The 27,466-nt window shown below is 40.3% G+C and overlaps 2 protein-coding genes across 2 annotated transcripts in view; one reads left to right on the forward strand and one right to left on the reverse strand.

Moving 5' to 3' along the window:
* The window catches only part of SMYD4 (SET and MYND domain containing 4), a 43,433-nt gene extending 30,120 nt beyond the window's left edge, over nucleotides 1-13,313 (reverse strand). The window contains exons 1-2 of the mRNA XM_024735634.1: nucleotides 13,050-13,313; nucleotides 12,041-12,186 (exon numbers count right to left, since the gene is read on the reverse strand). Of these exons, the coding sequence (XP_024591402.1) occupies nucleotides 12,041-12,174 (134 nt within the window). The 5' untranslated portion in view covers nucleotides 12,175-12,186; nucleotides 13,050-13,313. The remainder of the gene's footprint in view (nucleotides 1-12,040; nucleotides 12,187-13,049) is intronic.
* Nucleotides 13,314-13,480: 167 nt separating this feature from the next.
* RPA1 (replication protein A1) overlaps nucleotides 13,481-27,466 on the forward strand; it is a 51,885-nt gene continuing 37,899 nt past the window's right edge. The window contains exons 1-2 of the mRNA XM_024737287.1: nucleotides 13,481-13,628; nucleotides 26,923-26,973. Coding sequence (XP_024593055.1) covers nucleotides 13,596-13,628; nucleotides 26,923-26,973 — 84 coding nt within the window. The 5' untranslated portion in view covers nucleotides 13,481-13,595. The remainder of the gene's footprint in view (nucleotides 13,629-26,922; nucleotides 26,974-27,466) is intronic.

The raw sequence follows: 27,466 nt of genomic DNA on the forward strand, positions 1-27,466 counted from the left end.
CAAGAGTTGATGAATAGAGCACACACACACAAAAATATATAGTCTAATACCATTTAAGAACATAGATATAAAAATCCTAAAAATAACCTCAGCAAATTGAATCTACCCCTGTGTTAAAAAAAATGTTAGATGATAACCAGAGTTGTTCTCCAAAACAGTTCAACTTCAGTAAATCTACTGATGTCAATTCTGCCTTAACACATTAAAGTGGAGTAAGAAAATGATCATTCCTCCCAAAATATATCAAAAAAAAGGACTGATAAAATTCAACACTTATTTATGATACAATATAGCGCAACTTCCTTAAACTGATAAAGGGTATATACTATAAACCTATAGCAATGTCCTAAATGCCTGCTACTATTCAACATTGCACCAGAGGTCTAAATAATGCTATCATTAAAAAGTAAAAGAAGAGGTACAAATATTTGAAAGGAGGATTGCTGTTTGCAGATATACTTACTAAAAATTCTAAGTGGATTGGCATAAAAAATGATGAAATAATGTGAACGTACAGTGAGGTGGCCTATTATAAGATGATTCCTAGCTTATATCTATACCACCAATCATCAGTCAGAGAATGTAATTGGGGGAAAAAGTCTTATTCACAAGAACAAAAAAAACCTTGTAAGAAGCAGAATAAATCTAAGAGGAAATGTGCAAGACCTATATAAAGAAAATGATAAAACTTTATTTAAGGACATAAAAGAAGCCCTAAACAAGTGGCAAGACATACCCTTTACGTGAATGAGGAAATTTAATATTGTAAAGGTGTCAAGTCTCCCTAAATGAATCTATAAATTCCCAATCAAAAACCCAACAGCACTTTTTATTGAACTTGACAGTCAATTCCGAAGTTCACATGGGGGAAATGTACACAAAATAGCCAAGATATTCTTGAAAAAGAATAACGACTGTGTATATGTGTGTGGGAACTTGGCTTAACAGATAGCAAAGCCACATTTGTACCAGACTTCCCTGCTTTCAACTGCTCCTTCTCACCACGTCTGGTAACAAAATCTCAGGGGGGAAACCATTCCTTGTGGTTGAAGTAGGATTGACCCCAATTTTGCAAGACCGTTGGGCATGTGTTACAGGCCTGGCCAATCAGAGGAGCCTACATCTTTGGTTGAAGGGGTGTGCATGCCATCAAAGTTAGGTTGGTCAGAGTCCAACCCAGACCTTTTTTGCCAAAACTCTTAGGAAAGATGACCTCTTTTGGTTATTAAGCTATTATCAGCATGTGCTCAAGGTTACCAATGGTTATACTGCCCACCAGGTGGAGAGAGTCTGTCTGACAGATGAAGAGATAGAGTCTGATGACATCTTCTGAGCTCCTGGATACAACTCAGCTTAAAAATAGATCTGCCTTTGCACATCCTAGTTTCCCTAGCCTATAGATTTCCTAATTTGAGCTGGGTTTCTGTCACTTGAAACTGAAAAAATTCTCGTATGATACTATAAAGTCACAGTAATTAAAACTCTTTGGTTTTGGCACAGACGTAGAGTCTAGAAACTCATTTATAGATAAGTGGGAATTTAATAAATGTGGCATTTTGAAGCACTGAGGAAAGGATGGACTATTCAATAAATGACGTGGGAAAACTATCTGGAATAAAACTTAGAATATTCCCTCACATCACACACAAAAATAAATTCCAGATGGATTAGAGAGCTAAAACTAAAAGACAAAACTACCAAAAAAAGTTAGAAGAAAATAAAGAATGTTTTTATAATCTTGGGGAAGAGTAGACTATCCTAACATACATAACCCAGAAACCATAAAAGAAAAAGACAGAAACGGCTGTAAAAAAGTTAAAATACATGCATGCAATTTATATATAATGAGACACAATAAGTAAAATAAAAATAGATAAATAATAGACTAGGAGAAAAATTAGTAGCATATATAATAGCAAAGAAATATATAGTCAGATTCATGAAGACCCCTTAAAAATTATTAAGAGAAAGATAGACAACCTGCTAGAGAAATGGGCAAAGGACACAAACAAAAACTCACAGAACAAATATTAATGAGTAACATCAGAAATGGTGCATTACTTCACTAGTAATCAGAATGCAAATTAAAACAAGATTATTTTGTCCTTAAGGTTGCCAAAATTAAAGACTGTTGCCTTCTGGGACTTCCCTGTCCCACTGGCAGTCCAGTGGCTAAGACGCCATGCTTCATGGGACTTCCCTGGTGGCGCACTGGTTAAGAATCCGCCTGCCAATGCAGGAGACACGGGTTCGAGCCCTGGTCTGGGAAGATCTCACATGCCACGGAGCAACTAAACCCATGCGCCACAACTACTGAGCCTGTGCTCTAGAGCCCGTGAGCCACAACTACTGAGCTCGTGTGCCACAACTACTGAAGCCTGCACGCCTAGAACCCGTGCTCCACAACAAGAGAAGCCACCGCAATTAGAAGCCCGTGCACCACAACGAAGAGTATACCCCGCTCACTGCAACTAGAGAAAGCCCGTGCGCAGCAATGAAGACCCAGTGCAGCCAAAATAAATAAATATATATATATATTTATTTTAAAAAAGACTCTGTGCTTCTACCGTAGGGGGCACAGGTTCGACCCCTGGTGGGGGAACTAAGATCCCTCATGTGGTGCAGTGCGGCGAAAAATAAAAAAAGACTTGTTTTCTAATGTTGGTGAGGATATGTTCATGGTAAGTGGGTAAAGCCTTCTTGGAAGACAATTTGGAAGTATTTATTAAATTTAAATTGCTCATAGCCACTGATGCAACAAATCTTCTAAGAATCTATCTTAAATTCTAAACATATGTACAACATATATAAAAGTTGTTCATTGCAGCATTGTTTGTAACAGTAAAAAAACAAAAACAACCACCTGGAAAGAACATAACTGCCCATCAATAGGGAAACAAATAAGTAAGTTGTGGCAATAATATACTAGCAATCTCATTTGGTTGCTAAAAAGATTAAGGTGTGATGTTGCAAAAACCCTCAAAGAACAAAGCACATAATATAATCTAATAGAGGAGAAAAAGATATGCACACATTTATGTACAAATGTACGAGAATACATAAAAAAGAAATAGAAAGTTCTAATAACTTGTGGTAATCTCTGAAAGAGAATGAGAAGGCTAAGGGGGAAATTTCATGTTTTACTTTATTAAATATTGTATCAATCTTTTGCGATGAGAATGTACTTGTATCTTACTAACATTAATAAAAAAGAAAAACAACAAGCCAAAGAAAAAAAAAGTATAACCCTAATTGTACCTAGTACCTGAACTGGCAAGGCTCAAGGTTGAATTATTTCATTCAACCAAAATCGGAGTGCCTCTATGTGCCAGACACGGTAATAGCTGCTGGCACAAAGATAAATATGAAAACCTTGAACTTGAAAGGTTATGTGTTTATGTGTATATATAAGGCTCTCATTCATGTGTCATGCTGAGTATTAATATGTGCCAGCCACTGAACTAAAAGCTTTACCAAACTATCTCTCAATCAATATTTATTGAGTACCTGTTTTTTTGATACTACGTTACTCTTGTCTGCAGAAGACAAACAAATACAGACATGGTTCTTGCCTTCATGGAGTTTATAGTCTAGTAGTAAAGATAGATATTAATCAAATGATTACACAAATATAAAAAGGAAAGGTATGCAGTGCTGTAAATGCATAAAAAATGAAGATGACCCAGCAGGGACTCAGGGAAGGCTTTCCTAAGGAAGACGTGGCTGATCCTGAAGGATGAGAAATTAGTAAGGGCATGGTGGAGTGCATAGGAAACGCATTTCAGGCAAACGAAATACCCTAAGAAAAGACCATGTGACAAGAAGCAGCATAGTGCACATCGAGAACTAAAAGAAGGCCCATATGTCTGAAAGGAGAGTGTGGTGAGGGAGGAAGCCAGAGAGATAGGCAGTGGTCAGACTGCAATGTCTTTTTTTTTTTTTGCAGTACGCGGGCCTCTCACTGCTGTGGCCTCTCCCGTTGCGGAGCACAGGCTCCGGACGCGCAGGCTCAGCGGCCATGGCTCACGGGCCTAGCTGCTCCGCGGCACGTGGGATCTTCCCGGACCGGGGCACGAACCTGTGTCCCCTGCATCGGCAGGCGGACTCTCAACCACTGCGCCACCAGGGAAGCCCAGACTGCAATGTCTTACTGGCTGCGTTGAGAATTTTTGTCTTTACTGCAAGAGCAAAAGAAACTGGTTTTAAGTGAGAGCAATATAATCTGATTTGTGTTTTGAAAAATGATTCATGCTGTGATGTAGGAAACAGTCTGGAGGGAGGCAAGGATGAATATAGGAAACCAGTCAAGAAGCAATTGTAATGGTCTGGCTACCAATAGTAATTTGGGTTAGGGAAGTAAAGGGAGTATATTAATTTTTTTGCTGCTGTAAAGAATTTCCACAAAATTAGTGGCTTAAGGGCCTGGGTTCGATCCCTGGTTGGGAACTAAGATCCCACAGGCCATGCGGCACGGCCAAAAAAATAAAATAAAATTTAGTGGCTTAAAAGAAACAAAAATTTATTATCTTACACTTCTGAAGGGCAGAAGTCTGGCACAGGTTTCAACGGGCTAAAATCAAGGTGTTGGTAGGGATGAATTGTTTTCTGGAGCTCTTGGGGAGAATATGTTTCCTTGCCTTTTCCAGTTTCTAAAGGCTGCCTACATTCCTTGGCTTGTGGCTCCCTTTCTCTGTCTTCAAAGCCAGCAATGGTGCATCTCTGACCATTCTTCCACAGTCACATCTCCCTCTCACCCTTCTTTTCTGCTTCCTTTTTTCTACTTTTTTTTTTTTTACAGCTTTATTGGAGTATAATTGCTTTACAATGGTGTGTTAGTTTCTGCTTTATAACGAAGTGAATCAGTTATACATATACATATGTTCCCATATCTCTTCCCTCTTGCGGGAAAAAAAAACTAATTTGTTTATTTTGGCTGAGTTGGGTCTTCGTTGCTGTGTGCAGGCTTTCTCTAGTTGTGGCAAGTGGGGGCTACTCTTTGTTGCGGTGCGCAGTCTTCTCATTGCGGTGGTTTCTCTGGCTGCAGAGCACAGGCTCTAGGCACGTGGGCTTCAGTAGTTGCAGCACGTGGGCTCAGTAGTTGTGGCTCACGGGCTCTAGAGCACAGGCTCAGTAGTTGTGGCACACAGGCTTAGTTGCTCCGTGGCATGTGGGATCTTCCCGGACTAGGGATCGAACCCATGTCTCCTGCATTGGCAGGCGGATTTTTAACCACTGCACCATCAGAGAAGCCCTTTAAATTGGATTTTTAGCAACCTTAATTCCATCTGCAACCTTAACTTCCCTTTATCATGTTACCTAACATATTCACAAATCTGGGGATTATGACATGGACATCTTTGGGGTATATTTTTCTGCCTGCCACATGGGAAAATGGGGGAGACTAACTTGATGTGATTATACATATATAAATATATGTATATGTATGATTTTTCTTTGGTTACTTTTCAGATTTATTCTTTTTTTATCTTTAGTTTTAGCAGTTTGAGTCTGATGTCCCAAGGTGTGATTTTATTTATGTTTACACTGTTTAGGATTTGCTGAGCTTCTGGAATCTGTGGGTTGATGTCTTTTATCAGTTTTAGAAAATCTGCAGTCATCTTTTTGGAATATTGCTTCTGAATGACTCTCTTCTTTCCTGAGACCTCAATTACAAGTATGTTAGACTATCTGATTGTGTCCTACATATCTCTTATATGCTGTGCCATTTTTTCCATTCTTCTTTTCTTCCTATGCTTCATTTTGTTTTTCATTAACCTGTAAGCCAGCTTCCTAATCCAGTGTTCCACTGCATCCAATTTTCTGTCAAGCTTAAGAATTAAGTTGGTTTCAGTTACAGTATGTTTGAGTTCCAGAAAGTCCATTTAATTTTTTTTTTGCCTTCTAGCATTAAAAAACTGTTTTTATTGAGGTAAAATACATATAACATAAAATTTACCATCTCAACCTTTTTTTTTTTTTTGCTGTACGCGGGCCTCTCACTGTTGTGGCCTCTCCCTTTGCGGAGCACAGGCTCTGGACGCGCAGGCTCAGCGGCCATGGCTCATAGGCCCAGCCGCTCCGCGGCATGTGGGATCTTCCCCGACCGGGGCACGAACCCGTGTCCCCTGCATCGGCAGGTGGACTCTCAACCACTGTGTCACCAGGGAAGCCCCCATCTCAACCATCTTAAAATATATAGTTCAGTGGTATTATATACATCCATAATGCTATACAACCATCATCAACATCTATTTCCATAACTCTTTTCATCTTGTAAAACTGAAACTCCATACTCATTAAACAATAACCTTCCATTCCCCCCGACCCTCAGCCCCTGGCTGTGTCTATGATTTTTGACTACTTTAGGTACTGAAATTTATTATTTTTTATAGATTCCAATTCTCTGTTAGAATCTATCTTTTCATCCACCTTGTCCACCTTTTCCTCTAGTTTCTTCAACATGTTAATCACAGTTATTTAAAAGACCTGGTCTACAAACTCCTGTATGTAAACATCAGTCAATCTATTTCTAAAGTTCATTTTTTCTCTTCATTATGGGTCATTTTAATGTCCCTCCGCAGTTTCGTAATTTTGTGTTCCTGATACATTATGTATGGAAGACATAATGAAGCAAGACGACATCTTCCACCATGAAAGTGCCCCCTTTCCCATGCTAGGCAGATAGGATGAGGGGCTGGCCTACCTTTATCAAGAGCTGAATTTGATCAGCATTGGTCTACAGTTTTATTAAAACTCAGTACACCTCTGGTTTCTTCCTATTCTTGGGTGTGGACCTCCTGAGCTTTTGGTTGAGAGACTGGAGGTCTCTGTCTTCTCATGCCTGAAAGTTTTGGTCTCAGGATGTTTTGAGCTAGGATTTTTAACTTATCATACCAGAGGTTCAAAATCCAGCAAATGTCTTGATAGGAAGATTGTATGTGTGTTTGTTGCAGGCCCCTTTCCACCAGTGGGATTTTGCTCCTCAGCGTTGCAAGATTGCGGGAGATTTTATTCTGCCTTTTTGGTAGGCCTCCTGCACTTCCTGAGAACTCAGTAAATGTCCCATGAGGCAAACGGACTTTAAATTTGGGCCTTGAGTTTGGCCATCTTGTAGTTTCCAATCCATTATATCAGCCCCAAATGACCGCCAAAAGGTCTGCTGGTTTCAGTTTCCCCCAGGACAGTCCCTGTGCTTGGGGCCAGCCTGATCCTCAGCCTTCAATCACCCCCAGGAAAGACCATGGCTAGCGAACGCCTAGGAAGGAGTCTTCCCTCTCTGAAATTTTAGTCCATCTGGTCCTTGTTGCTCTCTGGTGTCTTTAAAAATGATTATTGTCGTATCAGTATTTCTTAGTTTCAAAAGTACTGCCTGTTGTGACCTATTATATCCTATCCAGAAGCAGAAGTCCCATCTGCTAAATCTGAAAGAAATTCAGCATTAACAGTCCTACAATGGACAAAATTTGGCAATGGATTTAATACAGAGTATAAGGAAGAAGGAAAAATCAGGCATGACTCCTAGGTTTCTGGGTAGCAACTGGATGGATGGTGGTGTAATTCACTAAGGGATCATGACGATCTGAAGTAAAAAGGGGGAACGATCATGAGTTATTTTAAAATATAAAATGGGGGACTTCCCTGGTGACGCAGCGGTTAAGAATCTGCCTGCCAGTGCAGGGGACATGAGTTCGAGCCCTGGTCCGGGAAGATCCCACATGCCGCGGAGCAACTAAGCCTGTGTGCCACAACTACTGAGCCTGCGCTCTAGAGCCCGCGAGCCACAACTACTGATGCCCATGCACCTAGAGCCCATGTTCTGCAACAAGAGGAGCCACCTCAATAAGAAACCCATGCACCGCAATGAGGAGTAGCCCCCACTTGCTGTAACTAGAGAAAGCCTGCACGCAATGAAGACCCAACGCAACCATAAATAAATAAATAAATAATATACATATATATACATACATATATATATATATATATATATATTAAATGGTTCACAGGTTTCTAGTTTTAGGAACTGAAATAAGGCAGTGCAGTTCATTAAGACAGACACCACTGGAAGGTAACCTAATTTCGAAGACAAGACTGTGAGTTTGGTTTTGGATTTGTTGAATTTTAAGTATCTTTGAGGCTTTAAGTAGTCATCTGGATTTAGACATTTGTGTCTCAGAGAAGAAATGAGGGCTGGAGATATAATTTTAAGGGTAATTGGCATATAGGAGGTAATTGATGTCATGGGTGTGAATGAGGCTGAACTGGTTGAGAATAGAGAGTGACTAGGAAAGAGAGCCTAGGCTGGAGTCTTGAGGAACTCCAACATTAAACAATCAGACAAATCCTCTTCTTTGATTTATATTCCTTTCAGTGCTCCAAAACTTCAAATTTGGATTCTTACTGATACTCCTTTTTGCTGTTAGTAAGCTATATCAATTTATCTTGGGAAAATTCTATCAATCAGAGTTTTCATCAGCAGTTCTCCATCATTTTTGGAAATTTTTTAAAGGGAATCCACAAATCCCATAGAGTTTTAACATTATTTTTCAAACTGCAGGTCATGACTCAGTAGGTCACGAAATCAGTTTAGAGGGTCCTGATTAGTACTTTAAAAATGAGATCAATAGAAGGGAAAATATCAAGAAGTGTATCACGTGCAGTAAGCATCTACACTTTCTTCCTTGGTGAAATTTTCCAGTCTCATGGCTCAAAATGCCATGTAATTCCCAAATTTGTATCTCTAGCCCAAGCCTCATAAACTCCATGCTCATTAAGACATCTCCACTTGAATGTCTACTAGACATTTCCAACTGAAATATGAACCCCTAAACTTCCTTCCCAAGACACCTCCACCTGCAGCTTTCCCAGGTGATGGTAATTTTATCCACCTACCTTTGGCCCTGTAGGTCTACATCCCAGGAGTCACTTTTTACTTCTCTCATTCTCTAACATACCATATCCCATCTGTCAGGAAATGCTATTAAGTACACCATCAGAATCCAACCACTTCTCATCATCCCCACTACAACCACCCTGGCCCAAATTACCATCACCTCCTCTCTCACCTGGATTAAAGCAACAGCCTTCCAACAATTCTCTTTATTTCCACTCTAACTCCTGCTACACTCAACACAGTGGTCAGAGCAATCCTTTAAAACACGGATCGGGGGGCTTCCCTGGTGGCGCAGTGGTTGAGAGTCTGCCTGCCGATGCAGGGGACACAGGTTCGTGCCCCGGTCTGGGAAGATCCCACATGTCGTGGAGCGGCTGGGCCCTGAGCCATGGCCACTGAGCCTGCGCGTCTGGAGCCTGTGCTCCGCAACGGGAGAGGCCACAACAGTGAGAGGCCCACGTACCACAAAAAAACAAAAAAACACAAGGATCAGCAAACTTTCTCTAGAAAACCAGAGAGTAAATATTTAGCCTGCTTGGGCCAAGAGGTAAAATCGAGGCTATTACACAGGTGCTTATATAACAAAAGAAAAAACACGCTTGTAAAAATCATTTACTGACAAAATTCAAGGTATAATAATTGAGTACAATTTTTTTGTAACACAGGTCTACTCATGAGAAGAATGAAAACATTTTTTAAAAAATGGATACCATTTTGCTAAACTGGAGTTCAAAGCCAATGTTCCCGATCATCAAATCGACTACAAATATTTATCTGTAAAAACCATTCTTAGCTGATGGCCACACAAAAACAGGCAGTGGGATGGATTTACCCTGTGGGTTGTTGTTTGCTGACATCTGTTTAAAATATAATCAGATCGTACCACTCTTATCTCAAAACCTTGTGAATTAGTTTTCTATTGTTGTGTAACAACTACCACACATTCAGCAGGTTAAAACAATACCCATTTATTATCCTCAGTTCTGTAGATCAGAAGTCCAGGTGGGCTTACCTGGGCTCTCTGCTTAGGGTCTCACAAGGCTGAAATCAAGGTGACCTCTTATAGAGAGGATCTGGGAAAGAATCTATATCTAAACTCATCCAGGATGTTGAGTTTAGAACCGACAGAAGCCAGTTCCTTGCAATTATAGGTCTGAGGTCCCCATTTCCTTGCTGGCTGTTAGCCAGGAAGCACTCTCAGTTTCTAGAAGCTTCCTGCATTCCTTGTCATGTGTCATGTAGCTCCATCTTCAAAGTCAGCCAAATCGCCTTCAAACCTCATGCTTTGAATCTCTCCGATTTCCCTTTCTGCTACCAGCTGGGAAGAACTCTCTGCTTTTAAAGGTCTGGTCTGATTGGGTTACACCCACCCAGTAATTATACCTCAAAGTCAGGGGGCTTGGGACTTTCATTACATCAGCCAAATCCCTTCCCAGCAGTGCTTAGGTTAATGTTAGATTGAGTAACCAGGGGACCAGGATTGAGTAACCAGGGGACCAGAATGCTGGCGTGGGGGCAGGGGGAGCATCTTTAGAATTCTGCCTACTACACCCTGCAATAACTTCCTACTCAGGGTAAAAGGATAAGGCACTAAGAAAAGGTCAACTCGATTTGTGCCACCTGCTCTTCCCCAACTCCCATGCATGTCCCATTACCTCTCTCATGGTATTTCCTACCACTCTCCCTCTGGCTTACTCTGTTCATCCACCACTAGCTGTTCATCCAACTTGCTGTTGCTTAAACATGCCAGACACGCTCCCACCTTAGGATCTCTGCCTGGAATGCTCTTCTCTCAGATACCTACTTAGTTAACTCCTGTATCTCCAAGACTTTGCTCCACTTTCACTCTTTCAATGAGGCATATCTGATTATACTACTTAATAATACAATCTGTACTCTCGCTCCTGGCACTGCCTATTTCCCCTACCCTGTTCAATTTTTCCTTTTTTTCTACTGTATTTCTCATCTTTAACATACTATATATTTTAACTTATTTGTGTTTATTGTCTGTCCCTCCTTGCTAGACTTAAGCTCCTCAAAGGTAAGGATCTTTGTCTATTTTTTTTAAATGATGTATTTTTTGTTTACTAAGCACTTAGCACAGTGGCTGGCACAAAATAGATGTTCAATAAAAATTCACTGAACGAACTTTGGGAAACTCCTGCTTCAGTTTTTTATTTACTTATTTTTTATTTTTTTGGCCACACCGCAGCATGCAGGATCTTGGTTCCCCAACCAGGGATGGATGCCGTGCACCCCGCGGTGGAAGCAGAGTCTTAACCACCGGACCACCAGGGAAGTCCCCTGTTTCAGTTTTTTATATCCATATAAAAACTAGTATACGAGCTAGGTTGTGATGTAAAATATATTTCTTATTGAAGAGTATAGTCAAGAGTGTTTGAAAACTACTGGGGTTAGACTGTATGACCTCTATGGTTCTTTCCAAATATGAGCATGTATGAATTTCTATGTGCAGCTAGTAAATGTCCACTATATCCTTTGGGATACTGCAAGGTGCACAGCCTAGTGACGACAGCAAGGCACTGATTACTGAAATATAATATTGACACCGAAAAAGCTAAATAGCATCCCTACCTGTTGTATAATAGTAGGTTAGAAAGAACTGTGGAAACAGCAAGAACTGTTGAATGCCCCAAAATATAAAAATCTAAATGTAACTCTTCCATCAAAAAGAGATATAATTTCATGGGCTTCCCTGGTGGCATAGTACTTAAGAATCCACATGCCAACACAGGGGACATGGGTTCGAGCCCTAGTCCGGAAGATCCCACGTGCCACGGAGCAACTAAGCCTGTGTGCCACAACTACTGAGCCTGCGCTCTAGGGCCCGTGTGCCACAACTAATGAGCCCGTGTGCTGCAACTACTGAAGCCTGCTCGCCTAGAGCCCGTGCCCCACAACAGGAGAAGCCACTGCAATGAGAAGCCCGCGCACTGCAAGGAAGAGTAACCCCCACTCGACGCAACTAAAGAAAGCCTGGGTGCAGCAACGAAGACCCAACGCAATACCCAACGAAGAAAATAAATAAATAAATTTATATTTTAAAAAAAGATGTAATTTGAGAGCAAATCACAAAAGACAACGTTTTCCACATCAAAATTTCCCTGGTTAAAGCTTCCATTCACTTACTGAAGAAGCGAAGATGAGTGAAGAAAGATATCGCTTAAAGTCTCTGCTGTAGAAATTGTAACCTGAATGGACTTGGGGAGCAAAGACCACTTCTGAAGTACGTATGATTTCCACTCATCCACGGGCAGATCCATGCTACTTTAAATCTAAAAAATGAATCAGAAAATAAGGAATTCGGATTTCTACAAATGCACAATTCTAGAAAGTCAAGATTTCATTCAAGCATGCATGAAGCAACAAAATCAATTCTTGTGGTCTCTTCCTATACTTGTTTACATGCTGAGGAAGCATCTATTGTTTCTCACCCCAATTCACTCAACATCCCTTCATTCAGAAATATTTATTGAAAGCTTACGTTGTTCCAGGCATCATACTAGGTACTGCTTATACAATGATGAATCAGAACTCTTACCCAGTTCAGTATTTTCTTTTCAATCCCCAGGTCACTCCTTTAGTTCAAGCCCACACCATTTCCTGTCTGGCATTCTTTCTGGAGTGTCATAACTAGTCTCCATGCCCTCAGACCCCCCCCTACTTCCCCATTCCAAATTCAGTCCATCTTCCCCACTGAGACAGATGTCAGTACTCCACCTTAAATTCATCAATGCTCCTCCTAGCATTTAGGGAAGCCCAGTACAAACCCTTCATTATTTGACTCTTGGCTTACTTTCTAATGCTCAAGTCTCACTTCTTCCTCTGTACCCTACTATCTAGCTACTCAAAGCTATCCCCAGCTTGCGAGGTTACTCATCTCCCTAGGTTTTACAAAGACTATTCATTGGCCCTACCCTCACTTGGAGTCCACCTGGCAAATTTCCCAACATTCTTCAAGACCCAGTTCAAATGGTACCTCCTCTGGGAAGCCTTCCCTGATTTTTCCACCTGTGATAGCACACTTTGTCTCTCCTGGGGCCCAAACCATGTCTACCTTGAGTTAGTGCTCCTCACAGCAGAAATTCCCTCGACAGACTGTGCTCTCCTCTGAGGGTAGGGACCAGGTCTTATTTACCTTGAGAGATTCCCCACTGTGCCAAGCTCAGGGTCTGGAACCTGCGGGAGCTCAGCTCTGGGCGCTGAAGGAAGCAAGTCAATGCTTTGACTACAACTAGTAGCAGAGTTACTAGGGCAACAGCTCTACCACTCCTCTGGGCTACCAATCAGTGTCTGCCCACCAAAGGCCGAGTTGGGTACGTTTCCGAGAGTCAGCTCAGAAAGCTGCCGGAACTCCTTCACTCTGCGACCTTCGCTGCGTCCGCGTCACGCTTCGCGCATCACGCTTCGCGCGCTCCGCGGTTCCGCGCCCCGCCCCCAGGCCCCGCAATCCAGCGACTAGGCCCCGGACCTGGGCTCCGGTGAGTCACGTGGGCCACCCGCCGTGCCTCGACCAATGAGGTGGCTGCTCGGCTCCTAAACCCGCCCCCGTGCCCTGCGCACGTCGGCAGGTCGTCGCGGTGCACGCAGGTCCTCTGGCCAATCGCTTTGGAGCGCGCGGGTTCCCTGGAGTAGAGCCAGGGCTGCAGGGGTGTCGGAGCGCTGGAGTTCTTGCGGCGGAACCATGGTGGGCCACCTGAGCGAGGGGGCCATTGCGGTGAGGAGACGCCTGCGAGCCGGGCGCGGGCCGGGGTGGCTGTGGGCCTTGGGGCTGTGCGGGGTGGAGAAGGGGGAGAGAACACGGGAGGAGGAGACAGCGGGGGCCGGGGAGGAACCGCCGGGTGACTCCCTAGAATCATCACTCCTCAAAGCATTTTTCCCATCGTCTTTTAAACACGCTCATGTTTTTCCTGCTTAAGGAAATGAAACAAAATAAACTGTTGATTTTCGCCCATCTCTCTCCCGCAGTCACTCTTTCTCCTTCCCTTCCCCCATCCGCAGCCTAACTTTCCTAGAGTTGTCAGTTTTCAGTTCTTTCTTTTTCTCGCCTCCCATTAATCCTTCAACAGACTCCAATCAGTCACTCCCCCGATCACTATGGAAGTAACCCTAGCTAAAGTCAGCAGTGCCTCCAGGTCGTTAAATCCAACAGACACTTTTGAGAGTTACATTTACCCGAGTTTTCAGCAGCGTTTGACTACTGATCATCGCTTTTTTTTGGTAACACCCTCTTCTTTCGGTTTCTGTGGCTCAGCTTGGCTTGTCTTTCCCCGTCTTATTTGGAGATCTCTCTGTAAATTTTTGTTGACTCTTCTCACGAGACAAATTACCATCTGTATGTCAATTGCTCACAAATTTCTGTGTCCGGAGCCACCTTTACTCCTCTATCAGATGCGTACTTGATATCTCAAAAACACTTTAAATTCAACATGTCCCAAAGCAAATCCATTATCTTTCTAAATTTGGGCCTCTACCGTTCCCTGTCTGGATGAATGGCACCATTATTCATTAAGTTATAACAGCCAGAAATTGTGGAATCATTCTTGCTACACATTCCGTCACCCTGGATGTCCAGTCCCTCCCCAAGTCTGGTGTGTTTTACCTCCACATATATCTCTTAAATGCATCTACTTCTCTCCATCCACACTGGCACCATTGTTTCTGCCAGGCCTTCTCACTTCTACCCAGCATAACTCTCCTCTTGCCATTCCCATCATAGCATATTCCCACCAGTTCTTTCCTCCTTTCCAGCCTTTCTTTTTTAATTTAAATCCGGGTATATTTCATACTCCTGCCTTCCACAGGGGCTTTGAACATTCTTTAACCTGTGCCTACTGCCTGGGTGGTTCTTCATGCTCCCCTTGCTGACTAACGTAACCCTCAAGTCTCTGCTCAGTTACTTCCTCAGAGAAGCCTTCCTTGACTCCCCTTGCTAGGCTAAATCCCTTTATTTTCAGCCCCTAATTCCTGTTTGTTCACGATATTAAACTCTGCCTTTCCTCTTCTGTCAAATGAGGTTAATCATATCTAGTACCTATTGCCTAAGGTTAGTGGGACGATTAAATGAGCTATTAATTTAAAGTGCTCAGTCCATGCCTGATGCATAATAAATGGTCATTATATGTTACCTATTATTAATAATCACAGATGTGATCTTACATTTATATGTTGTTTATTTGATTCATATCAGTTACTTTCTGTCTCCCTCCACTGGATTGTAAATTTTTTGAGGCCTGAAATTACGTCTGGTTTTTTGCTCGACATAGTCTCCCCAGTACCGGAAGGACTGCTGGCAAGTTTTAGGTGCCCAATAAATGTTTGCTAATTGCGTGTGAGGCAGGGAAAAGAAAGGGACAGAGATGGATGGGGAAGAACAGTTGGCAGAGTTGAGTGATATTTTAATAAATTAGAAATAACCCCGAGAAGTGATTGCAAATTGTAGTCCTTGTTTACTTTATAGCTGCTACCTTGCATCTTTAAGACAAATTAGGAATTGTTCTTCACTTTCAAGGAAAGTGACTGGTATTTTTCAAATAGTTTGATGGGGCTTCCCTGGTGGCGCAGTGGTTGAGAGTCCGCCTACCGATGCAGGGGACATGGGTTCGTGCCCCAGTCTGGGAAGATCCCACGTGCCGTGGAGCGGCTGGGCCTGTGAGCCATGGCTGCTGAGCCTGCGCGTCCGGAGCCTGTGCTCCGCGACAGGAGAGGCCACAACAGTGAGAAGCCCGCGTACCGCAAAAAAAAAAAAAAAAAAAATTGATGAGTTAGTTTTTGCTATATTCAAAATTTAGGAAACATATTTCCAGTGTTAGGTGAAGTATTACTTAGGTTTTGTTCATAAATGATAAGGAAAACTTGTGTGTGTGTGTGTTTGTGGTGATGGAGTGTAGAGTACCTTTGTCAAGTTTGTTTATCAGCTAAAGCAGGTAATATCATTTTAGTTCAAAAGGCATAGACCCCCAAAGGGTAAGCACTAACACACAAATAGTGCATTTTCGGCAAGAGCGAACATAAAATAAGCGATTTTGCGTGGAACCATTGTGGTAAATAGAACTAATAGCATTTGTATCTTGAGTAATTAGGTAATACAAAGAAAGGGGAAGGGAATGAATACTTTTGATCTTTTCCAATGTGCCAGATGCTTCATTATAGTCAGTAGTTACAGTAATCCTGTAAAGTAGATTTTTATCATTAACCCCATCTTACAGATGAAGTAATTGAAGTCCAGAGAAGTTAAATAATTTGTGCATGAGGTGAGGATTTGAACATGTGCTCTGAGCCATTCCATTCTGTTGTTTTGTATTTTATTCCTTCCAGTTTTATTGAGATGTAATTGACATACAACACTGTATAAGTTTAAGGGGTACAGCATAATGATTTGACTTACATACATCATGAAACAATTACCACAGTAAATTTAGTGAATGTCCATCACCTCATATAGATACAAAATAAAAAGTATTTTTTTCCTTGTGATGAGAACTCTTAGGATTTACTCTCTTAATAACTTTCATATATAACATTGTTAATTATATTTCATATATAGCATTGTTAATTATATTAATCATGTTGTATGTTACATCCCTGGTACTTATTTATCTTATAACTGGAAATTTGTACCTTTTGACCACGTTTGTCCGGTTCGTCCTCCCTCTACTTCCTGCCTCTGGTAACCACAAATCTGATCTCTTTTTTCTATAAGTTTGTTCATTTGTTTGTTTGTTTTTGAAGTATAATTGGCTTACAATACTGTGTAAGTTCTTGGTGCACAACATAGTAATTTGATATTTCTGTACATTACAAAATGATCACCACTGTTGCTTTGTATTTTTATTAGCAATGTTAATTTGGAAAATTTAAGTCAGTTCTGTCTTAAGTGTATATATCATGCTATATGTCCCAGAAGAGTAAGTCTTATATTCACTATTTATGATGACACAAATAAATTAAAAAGAATGGTAAGGTACTACATGTATTTGGTTTTAGAATCAAATAAAACAGAAAGGTGCTTGATGAAATTACTGACCTGTCCCTTCCCCCAGTTCTGTTCCTTTAAAAAAAAAAAAAAAAAACCTTTACTGAAGTTCAGTTTGATTTACGTATAACAAAAACTATAATACGTACTGTTTACAAACTATATGTCTGTAATACATCAAACTATATGCAGTTTGATGAGTTTTGACAAATGTATACACCACCCCAATCTGCTCCTTTCCCATCCCCTGCCACTACCCTAGGCAACCACTGTTTTGGGTTCTGGTTTCTATCACTATAGGTTAGTTTTGACTGTTCTAAAACTTCATATAAATGGAATCAAATAATATGTACCCTTTGTGTCTGGCTTCTTTCTTTCAGCAAAATGATTTTTGAGATTTATCCATGTTGTTTCAGTAGTTCGCACCTTTTGATTGCCCAGTAGTGTTCCATGGTATGAATAAACACAATTGTTTATTTACCTGTTGAACATTTGGGTTATTTTCCTTTTTGGCTATTATGAATGAAGATGTTATGAACTTTTATGTACAAGTCTTCTTATAGAAATATATTTTAATTCCTCTGAGATAAATATTGGGGAGTGCAGTTGCTGGGTCATGCGATAACTGAACATTTAACTTTATAAGAAATTGCTAAACTATTTCCAAAGTGTTTATGAGAATTCTGTTTGCTCCATTTCCTCACGAACACTAAGTTTTGTCAGTCTTTTTAGGTTTACCTATTCTAGTGAATGTGTAGTGGTATCTCACTGTGATTTTAATTTGTGTTTTGCTGATGACTAATGATCTTGAGCATCTTTTCATGTGCTTATTGGCTGTTTGTATTCCTTCTTTTGTGAAGTGTATGTTCATATCTTTTGCCTGTTTAAAAAATTGGGACGTGTTCTTATTAGTTAGTTGTAAGAATTCTTTATTTAATCAGGACACGTCTTTTGTTAGATAAAAGCATTATATATATTTTCTCCCAATCTGAGGATTTTCATTCTTTTAATGCTGTTTTTTTTTTAAATAAATTTTATTTATTTATTTATTTATTTATTTTTTACGGTATGTGGGCCTCTCACTGTTGTGGCCTCTCCCGTTGCGGAGCACAGGCTCCGGACGCGCAGGCTCAGCGGCCATGGCTCACGGGCCCAGCTGCTCCGCGGCATGTGGGATCTTCCCGGACCGGGGCACGAATCCGCGTCCCCTGCATCGGCAGGCGGGCCCTCAACCACTGTACCACCAGGGAAGCCCAATTTTATTTATTTATTTTCAGCTGCGTTGGGTCTTCGTTGCTGCACACAGGCTTTCTCTAGCTGCGGTGAGCGGGGGCTAAGTGTTTTTTTAAAAGAGCAGTTTTAAATTTTCATGTTCAGTTGGGTTTTTTTTGTTTTGTTTTTCCTTTTCTGAATTGTATTTTTCTGTCCACAAAAATCTTTGTCTCCCTCAAGGTTACAAATCTTTTGTCCTGTGTTTTCTTCTAGAAGTTTTATAGTTTTAGTTTATATTCAGATCTGTAGTCCATTTCAAGTTTACCTTTTTATGTATGGTGTATAGATCATTCTTTCCATTGCAGATATTCAGTTGTTTCAGCCCCATTTGTTATAAAGACTATAATGTTCCATTGAACTGTGTTGTCACCTTTGATAAAATTTATATATATGTGGGTCTATATCTAGAATGCCTGTTCTGCCATTGCTCTATATGTCAGTACTTACACCAGTACCACATTGTCTTCATAACTGTAGTTATATAGTAAGTCTTGAAATTGGGTAGTATAAATTCTCCAGCTTCATTCTTTTTCAAAATTGTTTTACTGAATCTAGGTTCTCTATATTTTCATATATATTTTAGAATCAGCTTGTCAATTTCTAATACAGCCTGATGGGATTTTGATTGATAGTACATTACATTTATAGATCAATTTGGGATCAGTTGACTTCTTATAGACATTGAATCTTTCAAACCGTGGACATGCTATATCTCTCATTTACTTAGGTTTTCTTTAATTTCTCTCAGGGTTTTGTAGTTTTCAGTATGCAAATCTTGCATATGTATTGTTAGACTTAGGTTTTTTTAATGGTATTAAAATGGTATTTTTAAAAATTTCATTTTCCAGTTGTTAATTGGCAGTATATAAAAATACAGTTGATTTTTGCATATTAACCTTGTATCCTGAAAACTCGGTAAATTGACTTAGTAGTTTTTTGTAGATGCCTTAGGATTTTCTACATACATGACTATCTGCACATAAAGACAGTTTTATTATTTACTTTTCAATCTTTATGCCTTTATTTCTTTTTTAAAAAAAAAAATATATATATATTTTTTTGCGGTACGCGGGCCTCTCACTGTTGTGGCCTCTCCCGTTGCGGAGCACAGTCTCTGGACGCGCAGGCTCAGCGGCCATGGCTCATGGGCCTACCCACTCCACGACATGTGGGATTTTTCCGGACCGGGGAGCGAACCCGTGTCCCCTGCATCGGCAGGCGGACTCTCAACCGCTGCGCCACCAGGGAAGCCCTAAAATATATTTTAAAAAAATATTTATTTATCTATTTATTTATTTAGGCTGTGTCAGGTCTTAGTTGTGGCACATGGGATCTTCGTTGTGGTATGTGGACTCTTAGTTGCTGCATGCGGGCTCTTAGTTGTGGCATGCAGGTGGGATCTAGTTCCCTGACCAGGGATCAAACCCGGGCCCCCTTCAGTGGGAGCTCAGAATCTTACCCACTGGACCACCAGGGAAGTCCCTATGCCCTTATTTCTTTTTCTCGTCTTGTTGCATTAGTTAGGAGCTCTACTGCCATATTTAATAAAAGTGATGAGAGTTATATCCTTGCCTTGTTCCTGATCTTAGGGGAGGTCATTCAGTCTTTTGCCATTAAGTGTGATTGGTAATTATTTTTTTTGGTAGATGCCTGCTATCAGTTTAACCCTATCTTCTATTCCTAATTTGCTGAGACTTTTTATAATGAATAAGTGTTGAATTTTGTCAAATGCTTTTTCTGCATCTATTGAGATGGTTGTAGTTTTTCTTCTTTATTCTGTTAATGTGACAGACTACAATAATAGATTTTTTTTTTTTTTTTGCGGTACGTGGGCCTCTCACCGCTGCGGCCTCTCCCGCTGCGGAGCACAGGCTCCGGACGCGCAGGCTCAGCGGCCATGGCTCACGGGCCCAGCCGCTCCGCGGCATGCGGGATCCTCCCGGACCGGGCCACAAACCCACGTCCCCCACATCAGCAGGCGGACTCTCAACCACTGCGCCACCAGCGAAACCCAATAATAGATTTTTGAATGTTGAGTAAACCTTGCCTTCTTGGAATAAACCTCACATGGTCATGACATATTATATACATTTTATATAGTGCTATAGTTGATTTACTGATATTTTGTTGAGGACTTTTACATCTTTATTGATGAGTGATATATAGATCTGTAATTTTTCTTTCTTATAATGACTTTGTTTTTTCTATCAGAGTAAAGCTAACATCATACAATGAATTGTAAAGTGTTCTCTTCTATCTCCTGAAATAATTTATGCAGGATTGGTGTTTTTTGTCATTCAGTGTTAGATAGAATTTACCAGTAAAGCCATCTGGACCTAGAGTTTTCTCTTTTGGAATATTTTAAATTATAAATTTAATTTCTTTAATAGATGTAGAATTATCTAGGTTTTCTGTATTTTTATGTAGTTTCGATAATTTGTGGTGTTTTTTTAAGGGACATCCATTTAATCTAAGTTGTTTCATAAAGTTCCTGATATTCCCTTATTATATAAATATATATAAAATTTTATATATGTATGATTTATAGTGATGCCTTTTTCATTCCTGGTATTGAGAATGTGTGTTTTCTTTTTTTTGACCAGACTAGCTAGAAGTTTATCAATTTTGTTGATCTTTTCAAAGAACGAGCTTTTGGTTCAATTGTGTTTTTCCTATTATTTATCAATTTTCTATTTCATTGATTTTTGCTCTTTTATTATTTCTTTCCTTCTGTGTACTTGGATTTAATTTATTCTTTTTCTGGCTCCTTTTGGTGGAATCTTAGATAATTGACTTGGGAGCTTTTTTCTTCTCTGATGAGAGCATTTAAAGCTGTATTTTCCCCTCTAAGCATTGCTCTAGGTACATCCCACAAATTTAGACAGATTGTATTTTAATTTTCATTCTGTTAATAACTCTAATTTCTCTTGTGATTTCTTCTTCAACAGATGGGTTATTTAGAAGGTTGTTGTTTAACTTCCAAGTATTTGGAGATTTTCTAGATATCATATTGTTATTGATTTCTAGTTTAATTCTAGTGTGGTCAAATAACGTACTCTGTATGAATTCAACTTTTCAACATTTATTGAGGTTTGTTTTACTGCCCAGTATATGGACTATCTTGATGAAAATGTTCCAGGTACACTTAAAAGAATGTGTATTTTGCAGTTGTTAGATGATCTAATTAGGTCAAGTTTATTGATAGTTTAAGTTTTCTGTATTCTTTTTTTTTTGGCGGTACGCGGGCCTCTCACTGTTGGCCTTTCCCATTGCGGAGCACAGGCTCTGGACGCACAGGCTCAGCGGCCATGGCTCACAGGCCCAGCCGCTCCGTGGCATGTGGGATCTTCCCGGACCGGGGCACAAACCCGTGTCCCCTGCATCGGCAGGCGGACTCTCAACCACTAGCGCCACCAGGGAAGCCCCTCTATATTCTTATTTCTATATTGTTTGGTCTATTTGCCCTGTCAATTACTGAGAGAAGAATGTTGAAACCACCAATTATAATAGTGGATTTGTCTATTTCTCCTTTTCATTTTGTCAGTTTTTCCTTCATGTATTTTGAAACCCTATTGTTAGGTGACCACATTTATCAGTGTCTTTTTTTTTTTTTTTGGCCGTGCTGTGCAGCATGTGGATCTTAGTTCCCTGACTGGGGATTGAACCCGTGCCCCCTGCAGTGGAAGAGTGGAGTCTTAACCACTGGACTGCCAGGGAAGTCCCCATTGTGTCTCCTTTAGGAATCAACCCTATTATTATGAAATGTCCTTTTTTATCCCGGGTAATATTCCTTGTCCTGAAGTCTACTTTGCCTGCTTTTAATGGTCCATCTTTTTCCAGTATTTTATTTTTAATTTGCCTTTTTATATTTGAAGTGCGTTTCTTGTACAGAGCAAATAGCTGGGTCTTTCTTATTACAATAATTTCTTCCATTTAATTGGAGTAATTGAACCATTTACACTTAATATAATTACAGGTTTGGGTTTAAGTTTTCCTTTTGCTGCTTGTTTTTTTATTTGTCCCATCTATTCTTTTTCTATTTTTTAACTTTTCTTGACTTTTGGATTATTTGAGTATTTTTTATGATTAAAATTTATTTCCACTCTTGGCTTATTAGCAATGCTTTATGTGTTTAATGATTGTTTTAGGGCAACACATCCTAGCTTGGACTACTATAACAAAATACTGTAGACTAGGTGATGTAAACAGATTTATTTCTCACAATTCTAGGGGCTGAGAAATCCATTAAGGCACCAGCAGATTTAGTTCTGGGTGAGGGCTGTCTTCCTGGCTTGCAGCTACCATCTCACTGTGCTCACATGACCTCTTCTTTGTGTGGGGAGAGAGTGAGTTCTGGTGTCTCTTCCTCCCTTTTTTTTTCTGGCTGTACCTCGTGGCATTCAAGATCTTAGTTGCATGACCAGGGATCGAGCCGTGCCCCCTGAAGTAGAAGCACAGAGTCTCAACCACTGCTGCCAGGGAAGTCCCTCTTTTTATAAGGACAGTAATCTCATTATGGTGGCTCCACCCTCATGACCTCATCTGAAAGTAGTTGCCTCCAAAGACCCCATCTCTTGATACTCTCACACTGAGGGTTAGAGCGTCAACATATGAATTGGGAGGTGGGGTCAGGACAAAAATGTTTGGTCCAAAACACAGTGGTTCTCAAATGTTTTGATTTTAGAATACCTTTCATTTGTAAAAAATCACTGAGTGCCCCCCGCAAAAGCTTTTGTTTTTGTGGGTTATATCTCCCTTACCATATTTGAAATTATAACAGATATTTTAAAAATATTTATTCATTTAAAATAGCAATAAACTCATCTGTTAACATAAATAACATGTTTTAGGAAAAACAGTTATATAGTTCAAAACAAATAGAAAAGTGACATTGTTTTACGTTTTTGCACATTGCTTTAATGTCTGGCTTACTAGAAGACGTGACAGCTAGATTTTCATACCAGCTTCTGCGTTCAGTATATGGATATATGGTTTTTTTGGTCGAACTATATGGAGGAAATCTGGCTTCAAATATGTAGTTGGAAAAAGGAGGAGTATTTTAATAGCCTTTTTCAGGCTTCTTTTCTGATCCTTGTAATATAATAAGAAATATATGTTTGGTCTCTGTCCAGTTTTTGGTACCCAGAACTCCTGAAACCCTTGGAATTTCCTGAGTGATAGGGTGGGAGGAGCTTTTTTTGTTACTTATGATAAGCCCCTTTCAGCCATACCTGAGGTTTAATGAGGTGACTCTTGGTGGGTTCCAGGGTAGCTTCAGGACAGGGGTTGATTGCCAGGAACCAATCATGTGATTAAAGGCTTGGAACTTTCTGCTGTACACCTCACCCCACAGGATAGAGGCTGGAGATTGAGCTAATCACCAATAGCCAACAATTTAATCACTCATGCCTATGTGATGGGGCCTTCAGAAAAATCCCTAAACAACAAAATTCAGAGGGCTTCTAGTTTGGTGAACACATCTACATGCTGGGAGGGGGCACACCCCCAGACTCCACAGGAACAGAATCTCCTGTGCTTGGGACCCATCCAGACTTTGTCTTATGTGCCTCTCCATCTGATTTTCATTTGTATCCTTTTATCTCTTATAATATACCAGTAATACTAAGTAAAGTGTTTCCCTGAGTTCTATGAGGGACTCCAAGGAAGACCCCACAATTTGTAGCCAAGTCAAACAAGTGTAAACTGGGTCACCTGGGGACCCACTACTTGAGATTAGTGTATGATTAGTGGACAGTCTTGGGGGACTGAGCCCTTAACCTGTGGGGTCTACACTAATTCTGGGTAGTTAGTGTCAAAATTAAGTTGACTTGTGAGACGCCCAGTTGGTGTCTGCAGAGAATTGTTTCATGTGGAAAACCCACACATTTGGTGTCAGAAGTGTTTTGAATAGAAAATCAGGTTTCCTTTAATACTGTATCAAAACTCAACAAATGGTAGTTTCTTAAAGGTTAGTTGGAATGTAGATTTGGCCGGTCTTCCATTTTGAATAGATCTTCTACCTATGCATTATTTGTAACGCCATGTTTCGGTCATTTGGAAAATACTGGTTCATTGCATTTTACAGATCTTCCAAATGTTGATATATTTTGTTATATGACAAAAATTCATGCTTATTAACATCATTACTGATTTAATTAAGAAAAGTCAGTAAGTATTAGGAAGCTGGTGAATACAAGTTTTCAAAAGTCCTGATTTTCATTAGAAAACTCTTTTATCATTGGCAACAAATACAGTTAATTGTCTCACTTTATTTTTGAGAAGATATCCACTAAATTCCCAAGTCTGAATAACCACAGTTTGTCGTTTGCCCTTTCAAGTTAAAATGACGTTCCGTGAGAAAAAAACGGCCGGTTCAACTTGCAACGCGAACAGTTGTAGCAGTGCTTTTCCTCAAGGCTGCAGCCATACTTCAGCAGAAGCACTTAGGCATACTTTCTGTATGGTTGCATAGAATATTAAAATTTTTTTGTCCTCAAGGTTAAGATTTAATGTAATAATTTTATCTCTTCAAGTTTCTTTTTTTTTTTTTTTAGTGAAACTCCCCTCCCCAGTGTGTTCAGGGCAGTGAAGAATACTGTGACTACTACTATAGTAACTCGGCTAAGGCACCAGTAGTTTTACCTACCACTGCTTTGCACCATCAGTGCAAATGTCCACACAGCTGTTTCAGGATAAACCATGAGTTTTGTAAGTGATTCAACACTTGGAATATTTCAGCATAGTCTGTGTTTGTCGTCAAGCATTCACATGAAAGAAGATCTTACTAGATGATTAGTTGGTACTGATACGAGATAAACACAAGCAAAGCAGCCAGTCCAGCCACATCTATCTATTCATCCATTCATAAGGCAAAAGTAGAATTCTGCGGAAGAGATATTAACTCAGTCTTCATGATGTATCTTGTTCTTTAATTCAACAAGTTGCTTTATTATTAGAAAGTGGAACTGCTGTGATTTCTATTACTGATTTTTCATCCAGTAGACATTCATAAGTGGTAATAGTATAAAGTTTTATTAGTCCTTCAGCCAGTTTTTCATTGTATTGAATGAATGAGAGTGAGAAGGACAAAAGCTTGTTTATTATGATGAAAATAGTTTTCAATTTATGTACCCTCTGAAAAGGTCTTGGGACCCCCGATGGCAATGGACATTATGAACAATACGTTGTTCAGTGTCTAGATTATGTGTATAGAGAATATTTAGTTGTTCTGGCAGACTGTTAACTTACTTGCAGATCAGCTGAGCCCTTTGAGACTGTAGTGGATCTAGAGTAGCTTTTACTTTGGGGACAGTTTAGTCTGTTTCTAAAGCATGGCCTTTCTGGGGTTTCTACTGAATGCACCAGGTGTTTATTGAGCTCTCTCCACTCAAATGGCTAATTGGAACTCAAATGTATTCTAGCCTGGGTGAGCGCCAGTAATTTTTCAGCTTGTAGCTCTCTAATCTTTACCTGGTCTGTGGCACCTCATTCTGTGTATGCACAACTTAGAATTCAGCCAGAAACTCAAGGGAACCCCTGCATAGGTTATTGAAGCTCTTTCTCTATGTAGCTCCCTCCTGTCGGGTACTCTGCATCCAGGAAGTCCAGATAACGCACCTCCCCAAACTGATCTGTGCTCAGCAGGACTGCTGTATTCTTCTTGGGTTCCCTTCCCTGTGCTATGGTCCAAAAGTGCCTCTGTGCAGAAACTCATTTGTTTTCCCTTCAGGGATCACAGTCTTGTTCTACCTGTTGCCTGGTATTTGAAAACAGTTGCCAGTTTTTAGTTTATGCTTGGAAGCGCTGGTCTGGTATCACTTATTTCAGCATGGGCAAAAGCAGACGTCAGACAACGAGTTTTAGCTAGCTAGTTTTTCTGATGGTTACCTTTAAATGATGCCTTTTTAAAAACGAACTAAAAGCCTGATTAATAGTTATTTTGCTTTTGTTAGAAATTATTTTTATAATTGCTAATAGAGTCATGAGATTTAACATTCAAAAAGTATAAAAGAGGATGTAATGCAAGGTCTGCCTCCCACACATGTCCCCCCATCACCCAATTCCTCTCACAAGAGGCAACCAGTGGTATAGAAACATCTTTTCTTTCTTTTTTGGGCTGCGTTGGGTCTTTGTTGCTGCGCTCAGGCTTTCTCTAGTTGGGGTGAGCTGGGGCTACTCTTCATTGCGGTGCACAGGCTTCTCATTGCAGTGGCTTCTCTTCTTCTCTTGTTGCGGAGCATGGGCTCTATGCGTGCGGGCTTCAGTTGTTGTGGCGTGCAGGCTCAGTAGTTGTGGCTTGCAGCCTTAGTTGCTCCGCAGCGTGTGGGATCTTCCTGGACCAGGGCTCAAACCCGTGTCCCCTGCGTTGGCAGGTGGATTCTTACCCACTGCGCCACCAGGGAAGTCCCTAGAAACATCTTCTTAAGGCTGCATAATATTCTGTTTTAAGGATTTGCTGTACTTATTTGTTTGATTCCCTATTAGTGGGCAGTGTAGGAAAATAAATGTGCTATTATGAATAATGAGTACATACGCGATGCCAGCTTTTTAGATGTAGTACCCTTGTCGGTAAGTATGAATCCCACTTTTACGATTTTATGATTTGTCCAGAGTGATAAAACTTAAAGTAGATTTTCAAATGATAAGCTCTGAAAAGGGTCTTTTAATAATCTGTGGTTTATTCCAGACACCAAATTAAAAATATGTCAAGTTTTAATCATGATTTGAGTGCCTGTCTCATAAGCATCTGTTTTTACTTTTTCAGGCCATAATGCAACAGGGAGATACAACCATAAAACCCATTCTCCAAGTCATTGTGAGTACCTACATATTTTTATGTCAAACGTTTTTTAAACTTACATATAATTATAAATTACATTTGATAGAGGACATACAGTCCACTTCAGGAAGTGTGTCCACTTGACAAAATTCTCTTCATCATCACAAAAATAGACCAGTCCATGTTGTAACTCTGAGAGAGGAACCAGGCTTTACTTTTAATGTTGCGTCAGCCAGAGTTTGACCTTTGGAGGTTCACATTTGAGGCTTGGCCTTTCTGTTCTTTCCACAGTTGGTGGATTCTGTAGCGCTGCACATCAGTACTTCTGCCTCCTTGGTTGTCTTTCTGCCCTGGGGTTTGTCTTGCTCAGATCTGCCTTACATGTGGCCTCTGGAGAGATCTACCTGACAGGAACTTGTCTGCTTAAAATTCTTCATTAACCCTATCATTCATTTAAGGGGTTCTCAAATTTTAGTGAGAATTTTTACAAATCAATAGGAGCGGAATCCTGAATCATACTTGCAGATTG

Source organism: Neophocaena asiaeorientalis, unplaced genomic scaffold, assembly GCF_003031525.2.
Source record: "Neophocaena asiaeorientalis asiaeorientalis breed wild unplaced genomic scaffold, Neophocaena_asiaeorientalis_V1.1 scaffold129, whole genome shotgun sequence".
NCBI lineage: Eukaryota > Metazoa > Chordata > Mammalia > Artiodactyla > Phocoenidae > Neophocaena > Neophocaena asiaeorientalis.